General features: G+C 57.9%; 1 protein-coding gene across 2 annotated transcripts in view; it reads right to left on the bottom strand.

Moving 5' to 3' along the window:
* Positions 1-1,097: 1,097 nt before the first annotated feature.
* The window catches only part of EFNB1 (ephrin B1), a 46,440-nt gene continuing 33,851 nt past the window's right edge, over positions 1,098-13,686 (bottom strand). For both annotated transcript variants that reach the window (XM_065077331.1, XM_065077332.1), the window contains exons 3-5: positions 7,778-7,870; positions 6,886-7,014; positions 1,098-5,422 (exon numbers count right to left, since the gene is read on the bottom strand). In XM_065077331.1, the coding sequence (XP_064933403.1) occupies positions 5,034-5,422; positions 6,886-7,014; positions 7,778-7,870 (611 nt within the window). In that variant the 3' untranslated portion in view covers positions 1,098-5,033. The remainder of the gene's footprint in view (positions 5,423-6,885; positions 7,015-7,777; positions 7,871-13,686) is intronic.

The raw sequence follows: 13,686 nt of genomic DNA on the forward strand, positions 1-13,686 counted from the left end.
GACCGTGCAATCCAGCACCCGCAGCCCCTGACGGGGCAGCCAGGATTGACGCACAGTTTACAGCGGGCAGGCAGAGCTTCGGCTGCTCCATCCCCATCAGAGGGATGCTGGCCTTGCTCCCCTCCTCCAGTGTCCTGCTGCACCCTGGGTTTCCCTTCGCCTGGTTCTGGAGGAGGCTCATTCCTCCCAGCAGATCATCAAGAGCCTTCCTCATACCCTTCCCCATCATCCTGCTCCATCCCCAGCCTCCCAGCCTGCATCCCCCCTCCCGCATCCCGTATCCCCAAACCTGCATCCCGCATCCTGCATCTCCCATCCTGCATCCCACATCCTGCGTCCCAGCTCCACACCAGCATTAAAGACCGTTTGTAACTGCTCCAGCTGTGCCCTTCCCTGGGATCCTTTCTTCTCCAGCCATCCCAGACTCCCCGAGTTCCCTGCACGCCATCCGGGAGATGCCAGCCAGCACCGAGGCACCAAGGGCTGCAAAGAGGTGTCCAACACCCACTAAAACAAATACCAGCTCCAGGCTGAGCAATGCGGCTGAACCCCCCACTTCTTGTTCACAACACACGGTGCGGTGCGTCACAGCCACGCAGAGTGCTGGATGAGGCTGGTTATAAAAGAGCAACAACTGCGGGTGGAGCCCATTTTGAAGCCGGTGAAAGCACCATCTGTTGAGGATTTATTACCATCCCACTTCCTGAAATTACTTTTTAATAACTTTATCAAATGAAGGCACATTAAGGAACGACTAAATAACTGTCAGGCGCTGGATGGGATGAGCATCACTGCCCTGCACCATCCAGCGGCTCCCGCGAGGCTGTGTGTGCTCCGAGGGCAGGAGCAGCCGCTGAGCTCCCCGGGGACGGGGGTCACCGGGCACACCGGGACCCGGGGCCTGTGCCAGCAAACATCAGACAAAAATCCCCAGATTTGTAATGCTCACCGAAACCAACCCAACAGCTCCCTCCGAGAGCCACAGGAAAAGCCGGCGAGGAACGGCGTGAGCTAACTTGTCCCAGATCTCTTCAGATGGGGCTGCGATTTCAAAAGACAACCTGCGGCAGCAAAAAAGCACACAGAAGACAGCCGGGTTTCCATAGGAAAAAAACCCTTTTATTTAACAATATATCAGGTTCCATCACGGCTCCATGGAGTTCAGATGCCACAGAGCTGGTTACCGATGCCGATGATATGCTACTGGGCAGGAGAGCTGGGGCGAAGGCAAAAGGAATCCAAAAAGAGGAACATGACACGAAGAAACAAAAAGTCTGCGGCGCCGGGGAGCACGGCCGAGGGGACCCCAGCACCCCGAGCCCCACAGGGCGCCCGGCACAATCAACCAGCGCGGGATTGCTGAGCCCCAGGGAGGTGCTGGCACAGAGGGCCCATGTCACAGCCAGAGCCCCGGTGTCCCCCGCGGTGCCCAAATCCTGGTGAGCGATTCCCACCCCCTGCGCCCCCGCACCGGAACCGGCCGCATCCACGCTCCACGTCCAAACCGCCTCTCGGCTCCCGGCAGTGGAGGACGGACAGGGACACCGGCACCGCAGCGAAGGGCTGGGGGCAGCAGCCCCGCGGCTGGTTGATCGTGGGATGCGGGACCGCGGATGCGTCACCGTGGGATGGAGACGTGGTCACAGCTCTGGAATGGGGGAGCGCGGGGCGGGCGTGCTGGTGCCAGGGCAGCCCCCCCGCACCCTCTGCTGATAGAACGCAGAGCCATGGGCAAGTGGGAGCGCAAGGAGCTCCCAGTTGCCTCCTGGGGAAGCGCCAGACAATGGCGGTGACACCGGAGATGGTGACACCGGAGATGGTGATGCTTGGGTGGGCATGGCCACCTCCCCCAGAGCAGGGACCCCTGGCATGGCCCTGCACACAGCAAGGAGGAGCGAGTGGCCCCGGGCACCGAGCAGAGACAGGGCTACTGTGTCCTTGGAGTGGGCAACTGGAAAATCAGGACATATGCGCAAAGGGACCTGCAACAGCAGCAGCTCCACAGGTTGGGAACGCGAGTCAGGATCTCAGGATGCTCTGTTGATTTACACACCCCAAGGTTCTTTTTTGTTGTTGTTAAAGATAAAAAAGGAGATGAATTTGATGCTCCTCCAGCTCACTTTGTGTCCCCAAGTGTCCCTGTCTCTGCTCGGGGCCCGGCGGACGCTGCATCCTATGGTGGGCACAGCCCCGCACCATGACAATGGTTTACACACCCGCGGCTGAGCACCATGGCAATGGTTTACACAGCCATGGCTGAGCACCATGACAATGGTTTACACACCCGCGGCTGAGCACCATGGCGATGGTTTACACAGCCATGGCTGAGCACCATGGCGATGGTTTACACAGCCATGGCTGAGCACCATGACAATGGTTTACACAGCCATGGCTGAGCACCATGACAATGGTTTACACAGCCATGGCTGAGCACCATGGCGATGGTTTACACACCCGTTCTTGCTTAAAATTTCTTTTTTCTTTTTTTCTTTTTTTTTCTTTTTTTTTTTAGTTCTCATTTGTTTTTCTAAGAAAAAGCAACCAGAAAATAATTCAGAGTTTATACAAAACATCTTTACATTATTTCTTCCAAAAAAGACTAGTATTTACACAAACAAAACGGAAAAAAAGAAAAAGAAAAAACAACCAAACTTGAACGCTTTCAATGAAAAGAAGCGAAGGGACACACTCTGTTTCAGGACCCAGCAGACCGAGGTGCTCAGCAAAACCCCAAAGTTCAGCTTTTACCCTTTCTTCACATATTTACAAGGTTTCTGAGCTCACCCAGCAATAGGAGTGGAGCTGGGGAGCTGGGGAGCTGGGGACAACCGTCATGCTGGGGACGCCCAGCGTGGGAGGCCACCCAGCACCCTCGGTCTGCTCTGGGTACCACCCATGTCCAGACTCCTTCCCCAGCCCTTTTCCTCCAAAAAACAAACCAAAACTGAATCATCCCCCGCCGCCTCCTCTGTGGGGACACCCCCCATCAAAGCATCCTCCACTGCCACCATCATCACCATCACCACCATCACCACCGCCCAGCTGGGGCTCTGCTCACGTCAGGTTTGCAGATGGAGAGGGCACCGCCGAGGGAAATTAAGACACAATTTTCTGTGATTTCTGAGAGCAGAGCCCATTCCCCCGGGGAACAGGGGGTATAGGGGGTTCCGGCCAGGGCGGCTCCCGGCCCTTCAGCAGCCCCGGCTGGGCAGCGCTGGCATGGAGAACGGGGGAAAGGGGGCTGAAAGGTGCTACATGGGGGGCAGCGGCGGTGGGGAGCGGGGAGAAGGGCCGGGCAGGGGGGAGCACCCACCGTGACTCTTCTCCCCCAAATACAGCCAGTTTGGGGCCCTGGGAGCCGCCCCCGCCTCGGGATGCTGAGGCAGGAGAGCCGGGGCAGCCTGAGCTGCCCCAGCCCCAGCTCCTGCCTTCCAAAACCAAGCGGTGCCATGCAGGGACGCTCCGTCCCGCAGGAAACCCCCACGCCGGTCCCACTCTGCCCGCTCCTCGACAAGGCACTTTTTCGCAGAGCAGCTTCTCTCGCTCATTGGGCACTTCCCGATGTGGGTCTGGGGGCTCCGGGGACAGGCGAGGACAAACCCGGCCAGGCAGCCCCTGCACCAGCCCAAACCCGCCGCCCCGCGCCTGCTCCCTGAGCAAAAGCAGCTACTTCTGAAAGGAAAAGAAAGCGAGGAAAGGGGGGATGGCAGCTGGAGCCCAGGTGGGGACGGCAGGACGGGGTGGCAGGACAGCGCCAGCCCCGCCGTGCTCACGGGTCCTCCTGGGATGCGGAACCTGGGAATGATCCCACCAGGAGAGCCCAAGGCTCAACCCCTGCCAGTTTTGCGCAGGAGACGGGCACAACAAGGGGCCGCGGGACCCCCAGGAGGTGGCACTGGAAGCAGGGCTGGGTGAGGGGCAAACAGCTGGGGATGGGTCCCCAAAAGGGGACTGGGCAGGGGGAGAAGCCTTAGGCTCAGCTCCCAGCCCAGCAAAGCCCAGTGCTACCCTTGAGGTCACCCAGCACCGGCCTCTTCCCGGCACCCCCAGCACAAGCTGTGGGTCAGGACCACTTTGTTTCCAGTTTTCCTTTCCAAGGACAGCCACCCCCTGCCCTCCCACCCTCTGCCCCCCGCTTTGCTTCCAGCAGGCTCAGCCCAGCCCCACAGAAACCCCCAGCAAAGACCTTCTCCTCATCTTCGGGGTGTCGGGAAGAGCTGCGGCCGAGCTGCTGCTCCGCGCCCGGGCTCCCTGGTGTTGAATGCTTCAGACATGGTATAGATAGATATATTTTTTTTCTTTCTTTCTTTTTATAAAGAGACTAAAACAAGAGTCAACAGCTACGAACACAAAAGTTTCAAAGGGCAGGGGCGGGAGCAGCGGGGTCTCCCCGCGGGACGGCGTGCTGGACGGAGGCGACGGCGTGTGCCCGAAGGCGGAGGGACGAAATCCCGCCCGGAATTCACCAAAAAAAAACCAAATAAAAACGTTACAAAAAAATTAAAATAATTATAATAATAATAATAGTAGTAGTAGTAAATCGGGTTTGCCAGCTTCCTCCCTGCACAGCTGTCTGCATCTTGGCACCTGGGCAGAGCATCCTCCTCCTCCCCTGGCTCGGGGAGCGGCGCGGCACCAGGCACACGGGCACTTCACACAAGGACGTAGGGGCGAGGCGGGAAAATCCCAAAAAAACGAGAAGGGGAGGCGGGGTCCCCGGGTTCGGCGTGTCCGAGCGGGCAGGGAAAGGCACGGCACCCGCCCCCAGGCCGGCCGCAGTCTGCCGAAGAAGAGGAGGACGCTGAAGGCTCAACCCTCGAGTCTCGGGATTACAAAAGCTCAGAACTACAAAACTAAATACAAAGGGGGAGAATCGGTGCTCCAGCGAGCCATCCGCTCCCCGGCGCTCCCCTCGCCGTGCCGTGGGGTTCGTGTCGCCGCCTCCCCGCCCGTGGGGAGAGCTGGGGCGGCTGCCCCCCTGCGCCGGGCGCTCCCGGGTGCTCCTGCGTCGGCCGCGTGTCCCCGGCTGCTCCTCACACCTTGTAGTAGATGTTGGCTGGGCTCTGGGGGGGCATCTCCTGGACGATGTAGACGGGGTGCCCGTAGTCCCCGCTCACCTTCTCGTAGTGCGGGCAGTAGTTGTTCTCTGTAGTCCGTAAGGGGATGATGATGTCGCTGGGCTCCGAGCCCGCGTTCCCGCTGCATTTCGGGCTGGCCAAGGTGCTGAGGGACAAGGCTGCGGCTCGCTGCTGCGTGTGCTTCCGATGCCGCTTGCGGATCTTGATCAGGAGGACGACGAGGAAGATGATGATGAGGATGAAGATGACGCAGCCGGCGCCGATGGCCGCGAAAACGGCCACCTTGGAGCTCAAGAAGCCGTCGCTGGGACCCTGGGTCTCCTGGCCATCCTGGTTGACGGGATCTGCAATTGAGGGGAGGGTGTCAGCCCTGGGCTCCCCGCTCCACCCGTGCACGGAGCAGCGCGAACAAGCCAGCTAGGTCTGCACTCATGGTCCCTATGTGGTCTTTACAGCTTGGACTTCTACTCTTTTGGCTCTTTGCTGCCCAAACTGGCTGGCCTACCGACTGATCCAATCTGTTTTGTTTCACTACTTGATTAAAATACAGGACTAATAATGGGTTTAGGCTATTTTCAAGCAACTACGAGACACAAACCCTACTTACTTTCAAAACAGAAGCCCAAGTGCTTAGATTTCTTTCAATACAATTATCTCTTGACACAGTCACCAACAGAGACTTATGTTTCAGGATCAGTGTCATTCACCTTTAAAAGGCTATAGGCAAAAACTATATTCCTGCTTGGAAATGGGCTGTAGACTACGGTGGCAAATACCTGAGAAATATGGATATTAGCATGGCGTTATTTCTCATCATCATCTGTTAAGCCTACACCAAAAGCGTTAACTTATGATTGGCTTTCCATGGCCTTTCATGAAGGGCTCTCATTGATTCTTATGGCATTTCCTGTAGGTATCTCAAATATATTTGCAACACCAGCCTCATCAAAAGCCCAGATGTGTTCACAGTCCTGAGACTGAGTTGGTTGACAGGTATGTTAATGAACTCATTAGAAACTTTAGCTCTACATCCATATATCCTGTTATACGTCGTCCTTTTCTATATTTTCACTACACAGCTGTAACCACCGGCATTTACACAGAATCATTTCGGTTGGAAGAGATGCTCAAGATGATCGAGTCCAACCACGGTGTCCCGTGGGGCTCTGGACACCCGCAGAGCAGGTACCGCGTGTCCCGTCCCCCAGCCCACACCCTGGCTCCCCCTTTTCCCCAGCTGGTGCAGCAGAGCGCAGCTCCATCCCACCTGAGCCCCGGGACTTTGCCCTGGCCGCTGCAGTGGAATCGGGCTCTGACACTCGGAGCCCCGCGATATCCAATTACCAAGCCCGGCCCCCAGGGCACAGCGCTGGGCTGGCCGTGCCGGGCGAGAAGAAAAGGGCGACTCTCCTCAACTTCATCTGATTTCACTTTTCTCTCAGCGGGGTCAGGAACTCAGGAAACCACCTTCAAAGGGCTTTCACACTGGCTCGGCTCAAAAACCCAAGGACCTGACCTCCTCCAAGGCCTCTCAGATGTACTGTGAGGACAGATGGGCAGCGGGGAGGAGGAGGAGGGTGCTGAACCAGCACTTCCCTGCAAAGCTCCTGCCAGGACATACCGGAGCTGGGCAAACAAGCCCGCAGCCTGGCTGGCTGCACCACGCTGCTGCGAGCAGTGAACGCGCACGGGAAACCCATCTGCATCCCTGCTCCGGAGGAACCAGCATCCCCAGACCCAGCGACCAGCCTGGGTCCAAGCTGCTCCATCCCTGTCCCCTCTCCTGGGGTGTCCCCGGAAAACCCACCGGGCTTGCCGGGCTCCTCCACCGTGGGGACCTTGCTGCGCGGGCTCTGCGTGACGATCTTCACGGTGTTGTCGGATTCCTTGCTCGGCCGACTCGTCGTCAGCTGCTCTGGGATCACCGCGTTGGGATCTGGGGAGGAGAGGGAAGGGGTGGATGAGAGACGCTTCGGTTCAGCTTGGACTGGCAATACCTCGCCCCCCTGCCCCGCAAATCCCAGCTGGCCACCCCCTGCGGGAGATGCAGGAGCGATGGGAGCTGCACGAGCAACAGGGCAAGGCTGAGATGCTGCAGGGCTTGTGGGAAGCAGCTTCCCCACCCTAATTTTGATGCTTTCTGAGCTCCTGTGCGTGGGCTGGGGCAGGTTTCTCGCCTGGGCGGCAGGAGGGGGCTGAGCCTGCCAAGGCTGCAGCACCGCTTCTTCTGTTTATTATAAATATTGGCCGCAAAGTGAAAAACACCATAATAAGAAGCAGCCATCAGGAGCTGTGCATCTGAGTCGGGGGCTGAAACAAGGCCAGGGCATTGCTGGGGCTGGGAGGTACTCGGGGGGAGACGGGGAGCCCGACAAGTCCCGGGGGCACCGTCCATGCCAGCCCCCCTCGCTGCACGTGCACTTGTCCCCCAAGGACACCGACCATCGGGTACTGCAGAACAATCGCTCCATTTTCATCCCAACACGTGCGAGCGTTGGCAACAGAAAAAAGGGTGAAAAAAAAAGATCCTAAAATTCAAATTGTGCTGAAGTAACCCAGGAGGCCTCCCGAGTGCCAGGGACCAGCTGGCCTGGCCTCAGTTTCCCCAGAACCCCCCAGCACGGCAGGACAGGGGTGCTGGTTTTGCTGGGCAAAGGCATTTTGGCGATGGGAGATCCCCGGGGCGCGGGAGGACTCACCCTGCCCCACTTTCATGACGATTTTCATGGAGCGCGTCTGGCAGACCCCTCCTTCCCGGTTCTCCAGCCCATCCAGCGTCCCGTTGGAAGTGGCTGCAAGAAAAGAGAGGGAGCGTTAGGGGGGTTCCTGGGCCGACTGGTTCCTCGTTTTCCGCACCTTCCAAAGGCGTTTGCAGCGGTGAGGACGTGATCCCACCAGCTTCCCCCGGCTGCCACATCCACACAAGCGAACCATTCTCCGCGCCTGCACCCTCCTCCCCCTTTAATTCCTGGATAATTTCCTTTGCTCCTTGGTGTATAACAGGAACACATGCATATGCACAGTTTAAATTATACATATATAATTACACACGGTGCCTCAGCAAAGAATGTAAACTCAGAGCCCCGATGGGGTTGAGTGGCTTTAATTGCAGGGCAGAAAGTCAGTTAAATTCACATTAAGTTTTTTGCTTTTGCCTTTCGGTCCCGCGGGAGCTGCACATCTCCTGCTGGACGGCACCAGCGCCCCGGCCGTGCCCCCAGCCCCGCACCACGGCGCGGACCGAAGCACCAAACCACGGGATTGCAGGACTAAGCACCTAAATGGCAGACTGGGCTAAACGAACTCCAAAAAACGGGCTCCTGACCCCAAAATGGGGTCTGTCCATCCACAGCAACAGACACAAAGCATCCCGGTGCTCCAGCACATCCAGGCACGGGGATTTATTCACCACAAAACCCGGGAGGAGCACAGTGACGGCACGAGGGGCTTGGGAAAGGCGACGCAATGGAGAATCACGAAGCAACGGGGGTGATTTCAGAGACAAGGCAGGGAGGCAAAGCGGGATTTGGCCAGCACGGCGCAGCCAACACCTCCCCAGCGCCAGAACTCGGGGCTTCGGGTTGCTCGTGCAGCCCAATTCCTGCCTCCACTCCACAAAACAGGGGTGACCTTTGGTAAATCCACCCGATCTCAACAGCCGGGTTATGGAACAAGGTCTTTCTTTTCCTCCCGCACCTTCCCACAACAGCAGGAGCCGCGGGTGTCCCAACGAGGACTCGCTGCTGGGAAACGAGCCTGGACCATGCTGGGATATGGGCTCCATGTCCATCAGCTCCCTCCAAACGCCTCCGCGCAACCAGGGCTCTTGTGTGAAACACCAGCAAATGTTTTACTAATCAGAAAGTCACAGGGCGGGTGGATGGATCTCCTGTCCCTCAGCCGGTCCCGCCTGCCAGCAGCTCCCTGGCTGGAGCACGCATCCACACATTTGGGCCAGGCCGGCGGACGCGGGGACAGGAGCACTGTCAGCACAAATCCCCGTGCAAACGCCTGGGAAAACGGAGAAACGGCCACTTAAGAGCTGCATGAGATCTTCCCATTGTGAACCAGAGTCAGGAGCCTGAGCAAAAGCACCCCGTAAGATCATCCTGGGGAGCCGAGTCCAGCAGAAGGCACAGCAGACACAGCCCCCAGCCCCGGGGCGCTGGCTTGGGGACAAAGAACGCTGATGATGTCCCAGGTCCCAGCCCTGGTGCAGTTCCATGAAGAGCTTCCCAGCGCCACGCCAAGGGCTGTTCCATCTCAAACAGACTTCGGCCATTCACGCCGCAACACAGGGGAACACACGAGCCGTCTGTGAAAACCAGCCTCTGCGAGAGCTCCTAAGGCCTTACTTAGCAGGTAATAAGCTATTTGTATCAAAACAAGAGTAAGCGCAGCTCCAGTGTGGGGAACTAGGAGATCCTGCAAAGGCAGAGCATGCAGCAGTAACAGGAGACATCAGTTCCTTCAAAATAACTGTGTAGATGTTGCATTCAGAGATTACAAAAATATCAAATATCCAAACAGGCCAGCAGAATGCCAGCTGGAGCCATGGCGGGGGGAGGCAGCCAAGCATCCTTTGTCCAAGACTTGGTTCAAGAAGCCTCTTCTTGTCCTGATCATCGTAATGACGAGGGGAGAACGTCGCTTTGAAAGGGAACCGCATGGAGCACAAAAACGAAGCGGCTACTGAAGGGAACATAAAAAGGAGCAGCTAAAGGAGTAAAACGCTCACAAAAACCATGGCGATGGTCTCCAGCGCAGGCTCTTGAGCCAAGGACACCGGCTGTCTGTACAGATCCACAACGCACCAAAGCAGCGCAAGATGCTTCACAGAGCCGGCCAGGCTTCCAGAAGTCAAAATCCCATCCAAATGGCTGAAAGAGTATAAATTTTGTGGAGTTTGATACCAACACGCAGGACAGAGTGAGGCACAGGTCCGGAGCCGGGCAGGGGGTTGCGGCCGGGGGTTCCCCCGCCCCGCGGCTGCAGGGTCGGCTCCAGCGCTGCGTTTCACCGCAGAGCTCCGGGCTGGAGAGCTGGTGCAGAGCTGCTCCTGCCGCTCTGCTCCGCGGCCTCCCAGGGGAAGATCTCCCAGCAGACGGGCGCAGGATCAGCCCCGCGGTCGGCGTCGGTCCCAACGAGATGTCAGATCCAGGAGGCACCGATGTGTGAAGCGTCTGCAACGCTGCGCTCACAGGAAAGCAGAGCAAGGGTCCCCAACAGCAGGTGAAATTCAGCATCGACAAACGCAGCGTAGCGTATGGGAGAAGGTGGTTAAATCCAGAGGCACCGCAGCGGGGTGCAGGGAAGGTACAGAACGATGAACAAGGACAGGCAGGGAGCGTGGGGTGCCCAGGGGAACCGGAAATACCAGGTCTCAAAACACTGCCCCCCTCCCCACATACCACATCAACAACAAGGCTTGATCCAACCTGACCCAGCAGCACAGAGCGTACGGGCGTGTTCTCCTGCCCCCGTCCATTTTGGAGGGACTCACATGAGCACGTAGGACCGGGAGAGCAAAAGCAAAGGTGGACAGATATACTTCTACTCAGGCTTAAAGCAAAGGCAGCTCTCAGCCTGGAGAGCCATTAGATGCCTTTGCCTTAATGAAGCATTAAGCCTCAGGCTGCTGAGTGATGAGGATTTAACATTGATACCATTAACCATGTAATTGCTTGTCAATTTAGAGGAGATGCTCAGCCGGCATGGAAGCACAGGCAGGACCCTCCACTTGCCAGCACAACTCACCCTGCTCCTCGGGCACAAGACCAGTGACATGCCAAGTCCCAGCCCGGTGACAAGGCCAGGCAGTGGGGACAGATGCCTCCAAAAGCCACAAAAACCCCACTTCTCCATGTCCAGCAGCGAGCGGTACCACATGCCGCCCCGGTGCATCACCCTCTGCCTCCCCATGGCCGGCACTCGGAGCGGCACCGGAGCTTCTCCTCCTCCCACAAAAATATTTCAAATGAGAACTTGGGTTTTGGCAGAGGGAGGCTCTGGAAGCAATACCTGGCAGCAGATGAAGGCAAGGGTCTCTTAAATGGTCAGCTTTGGACAGCGCGAGACGTTTGGTTTCTCTGCTGGATTCCCTCTAGCGGGGCTCTGTTACGATTCAGGCCCCAAAGCACAATTAATGTGCTGAGACTGTAGCGAATCCAAGTCTCTTTCCTTTTTATTATTCTTAATTACTCTTCCATCTGTGCAGCACAGCCCTGCTCCAGACCCGGCCAGGCGCTGCCTGCACACCCGCCCATCACCCCCGGACCCGCCTGACACTCACGTTTCCATCACGCAGCTTCACATGGAGGCAACAGCACCCACCGGCACCCAGCACCAGGGTCTGGGGTGCCCCCGCAGCCTGACCCCATCCCCCTGGAGCAGACAGGGGTGGGAAGGCGCCGACCGACTCTGCTGAGGGGCAGCTGCTGTACAACAGGCTCAGGACACCCACCCCAAACTGAAAGCCCCTCCTGGCAAAGCTCAAGACCCTACAGGCAGCCTTGAAGATGTGCCTCATGCATCTCTGGTGTGCTCAGACACTGCTCCAGCAAACCATCGCACAGATCTGCAAGCAGGCCATCTAAAATAAAAATTTAGTTTGTGCCACCTTCACTCTCCTCCAAGGCTTTCAAGTTGGTTTATGCACCCCCAGTATCAAGGTGCGGATATTGCACTGGTAAAGTGTTTCACAGAACCACAGAATGTCAGGGGTTGAAGGGACCTGGAAAGCTCATCCAGTGCAATCCCCCCATGGAGCAGGAACACCCAGATGAGGTTACACAGGAAGGTGTCCAGGTGGGTTGGAATGTCTGCACAGAAGGAGACTCCACAACCCCCCTGGGCAGCCTGGGCCAGGCTCTGCCACCCTCACCAGGAACAAGTGTCTTCTCAAATTTAAGTGGAACCTTTTGTGTTCCAGTTTGAACCCATTACCCCTTGTTCTACCACTGGTTGTCACTGAGAAGAGCCTGGCTCCATCCTCCTGACACTCCCCCTTTCCATATTGATCCCCATGAATGAGTCCCCCCTCAGTCTCCTCTTGTCCAGCTCCAGAGCCCCAGCTCCCTCAGCCTTTCCTCACACGGGAGATGCTCCACTCCCTTCAGCATCTTTGTTGCCCTGCACTGGACTCTCTCCAGCAGTTCCCTGTCCTGCTGGAACTGAGGAGGTACGGGTGTTGCACCGTATGGGTGTTGCACTGTCCGGGTGTCACACCAGACAAGGTGCTGTCCCAGTGCCTGTCCCCCTGTCACAGGCACCCGGCTCCGTCATCGCCATCCCCGGCGCTGGTGCCCCAGGGGACCCGCGGAGCCCCTTCCAGGTCACCGGGCAGCGGCACCGTCCGCTCCGCTGCACACAAACACCGGAGAGCACGGCTGGGCTGCCATGGGCCGGGACACACACAGCTCACCGCATCGCCACCCCTGTTAATATTATCATTGTTATCTCCGAGCTGAAGGGAGAACCCGTTGTCCCTTCCCCACGCACATCACCCCAAAGCCCTTTGGGTCAGCCCGGCTCAGGGGTGGACGGATGGCAGAGCCGGCTGCACGGCTGTGCCGGCCGGGGCCGGGGGGTGTCCCCGCGCAGCCCTGGCAGCTGCGCAGGAAGGGGCCCCGCAGCCCCGGAACGCCTGCGCGAGCCGGCCCAGCCCCGGCGCGAGGTGCGAGCTGAGCGCTCCACACAGCTCCTGGCAGCTCCAGAGCTGCTCCCGCCTCCCAGCAGCCTGTGCCCCCCAAACCGATAACCCCGAGGGTGTGCTGCGCTGCAGGGGGTGTCACCTCCCCACACGGACACCCAGATCGATGCCAACTGGGATTCCTCTGTGCCTTGCACCATACTGGGCATGCCAGACTGCTGTACTGGGCAGAGCTTCCAGCCCCAGCCTGAGCACAGGCAAGAGATTTGGTAAGAGCAGGTGAACTAAAAGAGCACCACATTTATCTCCTTTTTGTTCCTCCTCTATCCCTTCTCCCCACCATCCCCGCTGGGCACCAGGAGACGAACACCACGGGCAGGGATCCCCAGCTGCCACCATCACCTACTCCACATTAACCAAAACATCCCCTTCTGGCAGGAAAAAGGCGATGGCTGCGGGAAACACATGGAGTTGCTCAGGGCTGGGGACATCTCTCCACCACAACCTTCCCATCCCTCCACCACAACCTTCCCATCCATCCACCACAACCTTCCCATCCCTCCACCATGACCTTCCTGCTTCCAAAGCCCCAACTTTGACCTCCCCAAACAACACCCTCCCTGTTCATTTTCTGCATCGTCCTCTTTGCTCCTCAGGGTCCCATAAACACAAAAACGTGGGTGTTTTCTAGAAAACATGCCTCCCCAGGACTGCAGGAGCTGAGTTTCTGAAGCACTGCGTCTGGTGGGATGGAGTTCTCCTCCCGGCCAGGGTCAACCCCCAAAAGGATCAATAAAAATGTTCAATTAGCCTCATCCTTTCCAAAGCTCACAAAGCATGGGGCCAGCAGCACCAGCCGGGTTCAGGGGGCGAGAAGGGAGGACACCAAGTACCCACACTCATCCTCACGTGCCACAGCACCGCTGGGACTGCCTAGGGACCTTTCCGGGGGTGAAG

The sequence above is a fragment of the Columba livia genome, chromosome 12 (assembly GCF_036013475.1).
Source record: "Columba livia isolate bColLiv1 breed racing homer chromosome 12, bColLiv1.pat.W.v2, whole genome shotgun sequence".
Classification (NCBI taxonomy): Eukaryota; Metazoa; Chordata; class Aves; order Columbiformes; family Columbidae; genus Columba; species Columba livia.